Genomic DNA, 5,055 nt, shown 5'->3' with positions numbered 1-5,055 from the left:
GGAGTGACCAGGTCCTGGGAGTCCAGCTGGGAAGGGAAGGAGCTGGGCTTTGAGCTTGACTCTCCTGGCTCCGAAGCCTGCTGCCGGGTCACTGCTAGGTGACGGCCACCCTGCTTGCCTGCGGCTAAGCCGCTAAGCCTCCCACAGGCTCTTGGTCAACCAGGCCACCAGCTGGGCCTCTGAGTCAGAGGGTCACAAACTCAGATCCCTCTAACGAGCACCCGAGACTGGGCAGGGGCCAGGACAGGCAGCCTGGGGACACAGAGTCAGACTCACCCATTGACCCTGCTCTGGGCCCGTGCATAGGGAGTGTAGGCCTCATGTTGGGGCATTTCCAGCTTTTCCAGAAAGGCTCGCATTGTGAACTTTTGGGGCCAGCAGGTGGTGTGGTGGTTAAAGCGTCGGATTCCCATGGGCCGACGCCGGTTCAAGTCCTGGACTCGGTGGCTTGAAAATCAAGCCAGGTGTGTGGGTGTGCGTGCCCCAAATCCTAGGAGGTGGATGGAGGAGGTGAGACTGTGGTATAGCCATGCCCCCTGGGGGTGATTTCTCACTTTCCTTCTCTGTCTCTGTGTTTGAATCTGTGAACCCATGTGTCCTATGACAAAAACATAAAACAGGAAAAAAAAGATCTTCAATATAGTTCTTTTTTTTTTTCTTTTTGAGGAGTTATTTCATTTTTATTTATCATTACTATTATTATTTTAACTCACCAGAGAGAGACAGAGAGGGAAAATGAGAAAGCTGAGAAAGCAAGCCACTAGGTCCGGGACTTGAACCATGGTCATAGAGGAGTCTAGACACATTACTACATGGTCTGCTGGCCCCAATCTTCAAAACACTTCTTTTTCTTTTTTTTCTTTAGAGAGAGATTTTTTGCTATAGGGCACATGTGCTTGCCAGAGAGAGACAGAGAAACAGAGAGCAAGAAATCACCCCCTAAGGGGATGGCCATGCCGCAATCCCTTCTCCTCCATTCTCCTCTCAGGGTCTTGGGCACTCATGCACCCGCGCCCAGTGTGAGTTTCAAGCCTCCAAGTCTGGGATTCGATCTGCGGTCAGCCATGTGCAAATCCAGCGACATAACCACTATCCTGTCTGTTGGTCCCAATTTCAAAACACTTCTAAGAGCATTGCCAGGATTCCCCAAACTCCCCACCAAATGGCAAGGCAAAAAAGAACAACACATTTTTTCTTACTTCCTCCTGAAAACCGAAATTCTTAGGACCCTTGGCAGGCAGAGTTTCGGGGAACTGTTTTCCAGGTTTGTGGGGCACAGCTCAGTGAGATGCCCTCCGTAGGGGAGGAAGCTACCAGCAGCAGCGGAGCGGTCCCCAGGTGCCAGGTGCCCTCCAGCGACGTGGTGGGTGGAGCTTAAATGGGGGCCCTATGTGCAGTGGCTGGTGTGATCCCTTCCCTTCCCGCCCCACGGGGCCAGCCGGGCCTCACCTCTTTGCCAAAAGTTGAGACTTGGTTCCCGAGGGAGAGATCAGGTTGATCTGGAGGTCTCCTCGGCGCGGGTGCGAGATGGAGACTCGGGCCACCACGTGCTCCAGGTACACAACGCGCTGGTCCGAGTGGTCCGCGCAGGCGCTGGTCAGGGCCGTGGTCCGCAGCGGCTGCACGATGGGGATGCTCCTGGGGAGGAGGGGGCTCAGTACTCAGTCGTCAGTACTCAGTACTCACGCACACACAGAGGGCAATGGGCCTGAGCTCGGGGCTGCTCCTTCCCTGGCCTGGCCTCTGGTTCTGGGGACCCCAGGCCACCTGTGGCAGCTTCCTGGATGTTTCCCTGTTGGATACTCCACTCTCAATATCACCTTCCCAGAAGACCTCTTAGGTTCTGAAGTTGTTTACAGAGATTAAAAATATACAGGGGACCAGCAGGTGGCATGGTGGTTAAGGTGCTGGACACTCCCACATGGCTGACCACGGTTCAAGTCCTGGACCTGGTAGCTTGCTTTCTCACTTTTCCTCTCTCTCTGTGTGTGTTTCTCTCTCTTCCTCTCTGACCAAATTAAAATAAATGAATGAATAAATAAAATACAATGAAAATAAATAAAGTTAAATAATTATTTAAAAAAATATATATATATAGAGAGAGAAACCAGCAGATGGCATAATGGTTATGTCACTGGACTCCCATAGTCAGCTGCCATCCCGGACCTGGTAACTTAAAACTCACACCAAGCGCATGTGCATGCGTGCCCCAAATCCCAAGAGAAAGTATGAGAAGGATTGGGGGCGTGGCCATCCCCCAGGGGAGGGTAATTTCTCGCTTTCTGTCTCTGTCTCTTTGGTGAGCGCACGGCCCTACAATAAAAACTTCGGTTAAATATATCTATATGCGCAAATATATGTAGGGGAGACCAGCACAAGACCTACCACGTTCCCTGCTGGTCCCAGAGGTTTTAATCCATTAATTAATTTTTAATGTTTTAAGGGCATGGGGGCCGGCAGGTGGCGTGGTGATTGGGGGCGCTGGACTCCCACATGGCCAACCACGGTTCATGTCCTGGACTTGACAGCTTGCTTTCTCACTTTCCCTCTCTCTCTCACTCTCTGGTCAAATTAAAATAAATATATAAATAAATAAAAATATTTTAAGGGCATGTGCACTATACTCCCTGACCCCTCGGGAACCCCTACTCTGGAGGAGATGCCCCAAATCTCTTCTCCTCAATTCACCTCTAAAGATTTGGGGCATGTTCATGCACACGCTCAGTGTGGTTTTTAAACCACTAAGTCTGGCCCTCAAACCGTGCAGTTGGCCATGTGGAATTCGGCCACCTTAACCACCATGCCACTGGTTGGCCCTGATTACAGGTATTTAAAGGATAGGTTCTTTTTTGGGGGGAGGCGGAGAGGTTTTTGCTATAGGGCATGTGCACTCACCAGGCAGACAGAGAGACAGAGAGACAGAAAGCGAGAAATCACTCCCCGGGTGTGGGAGGGTGGGGGCAAGGGCCACAGTGCAATCCCTTCTCCTCCATTCTCCTCTCGGGATCTTGGGCACACACGCCCGGCATGAGTTTAAGTCACTGAGTCCGGGACGCGAACCGTGGTCCAGCGAACGTGGGAGTCCAGCGACATAGCCATTACGCTAACTGCTGGTCCCTGAAGATTGCATTTTAAGATGCAGAGCCAACTGGCACTCAGTGGCACATTGGTAACCACCCACCCCTGAGCTGGTGCTCGGTTTATTCTGGAGAGCTTTTTCCCCTCTGCAGCCGACTTTGCCCTGAGCCTTTGACGAGTCACGCCCTGGGTTCTGGTGGGCCTCCACCATAAAGCACAATCCCCGTGTGATAAATGTGATGTCATTCCCTCAGAGACTCTAAATATTTGAAAACATGGTTTGCGTGTGTCATAAATTGAGGCAGAGATGCTGACTGCTATATTTTTTAAAATTTTATTTATTTATTTTAATTTGACAGAGAGGGATAGAGAAAGAGAGAGACAGAGAGAGGGAAAGTGAGAAAGCAAGCCACCAGGTCTGGGACTCGAACCGTGGTCAGCCATGTGGGAGTCCAGTGCTTTAACCACCAAGCCACCTGCCAGCCCGATGCTGACTACTTCCACCACCTTCTCCTGCATTTCATTGTCTTTGTTTGCTGGCCACAGTTGCATCGAGGCAGGTGCACAGCACGGTGAAAAATTCCAGAATGTTCCAGGCCCTGCAGGGCCCACGTACAACTCCAGGCAGGATGTCACCACTCCTACCCCACAACCGACCCTGCGCTAAGAATGCAAAGTGGGTGTGTTGTGGGGCAGGAGACTCCTTGGTGTAAAGAAGGGAAAACCGGGCTCCAGCAGGTGGCATTGTGGGTAAGGCGCTGGACTCCCACATAGTCAACTGTGCTTCAAATCCCAGACCCGGAAGCTTCAAACTGACACTGGGCACATATGTGTGCCCAAAATCCCGAGAGAAGAATGGAGGAGAAGGGATCGCAGCATGGCCTATGCCCCTGGGGGCTGATTTCTCGTTTTCTATCTCTCTGACTCTCTCTGTCTCACTGGTGAGTGCATGCACCTTATACAGAAATCTTTCCAAAGGCAGAAACAAGGGGCCAGCAGGTGGCGTGGTGGTTAAGGGTGCTGGACTTCTATGTGGCCGGCTGCAGTTCAAGTCCTGGACCTAGAGGCTTGCTTTCTCACTTCCCTCTCACTCTGTCCCTGTCTGGTCAAATTAAAATAAGTAAATAAATAAAGTTAAATAAAGTAATTATTTTTAAGAAATAAAACACCAAGAGAGGGAAACGTACAAACCAGAGATGCCCTATATGCTCCCTGGGCTTCAAAAGGCAGCTCCCATGGGCCAGCACTTGGCGTGGTGGTCAAGGTGTTAGAATCCCACATGGCTGACCGCGGATCGAGTCCTGGACCCAGCAGCTTGAAAATGACACTGGGCATGTGTGTGTGTGTCTGTGTGCTACCCAAAATCCTGAGGAGAATGCAGAAGGGATTATGGCATGGCCATCCCCACTGAGGGGTGATTTCTCACCTTTCCATACCTGCTATGTCATCTGCTGGCCCAAATTAAATTTTTTTTTTTTTTTAACTTTTTTAAAATTTAATTTAATTTACTCATTCATTTATTTTAACTTGACCAGAGAGAGACACAGAGAGAGAAAGTGAGAAAGCTAGCCACCAGGTCTGGGACTCGAACCATGATCTGCCATGTGGGTGTGTCCAGAGCCCCAACCACCATGCCACCTGCTGGCCCCTCTATCTCTCTCTTTCTGGCAAGTGCACATGCCCTGTAACAACAACAACAAAAAAGACAGAGGGACCAACAGATGGTGTAATGGTGACACCACTAGTCAACCGTGGTTCGAGTCCCGGATCCAGCGGCTTAAAACTCACAGAGGTCATGTGTGCGTGCGTGCCCAAAATCTCGAGAGGAGAATGAGAAGGGACTGTGGCATGGCCATCCCCCCATGGGGTGATTTCTCGCTTTCTATCTCTCTGGCGAGTGTATGTGCCCTTTAACAAAAAATCTCGTTAAGAAAAAAAGGCAGCTTCCAGTTAAGAGAAGAGACTCAGTAAAAATCC

At 50.5% G+C, this 5,055-nt stretch overlaps 1 protein-coding gene across 2 annotated transcripts in view; it reads right to left on the bottom strand.

The window, feature by feature from the left end:
- Positions 1-5,055, bottom strand: part of PCSK6 (proprotein convertase subtilisin/kexin type 6) — a 125,367-nt gene that overhangs the window by 55,717 nt on the left and 64,595 nt on the right. For both annotated transcript variants that reach the window (XM_014593384.1, XM_027766060.1), the window contains exon 9: positions 1,450-1,638. In XM_014593384.1, coding sequence (XP_014448870.1) covers positions 1,450-1,638 — 189 coding nt within the window. The remainder of the gene's footprint in view (positions 1-1,449; positions 1,639-5,055) is intronic.

This window comes from Tupaia chinensis, unplaced genomic scaffold (genome assembly GCF_000334495.1).
Source record: "Tupaia chinensis unplaced genomic scaffold, TupChi_1.0 Scaffold140464_1, whole genome shotgun sequence".
In the NCBI taxonomy this organism is placed as follows: Eukaryota; Metazoa; Chordata; class Mammalia; order Scandentia; family Tupaiidae; genus Tupaia; species Tupaia belangeri.
Note: the sequence above shows the minus strand (reverse complement) of the source record. Positions and strands in the feature narration are given on the sequence as shown.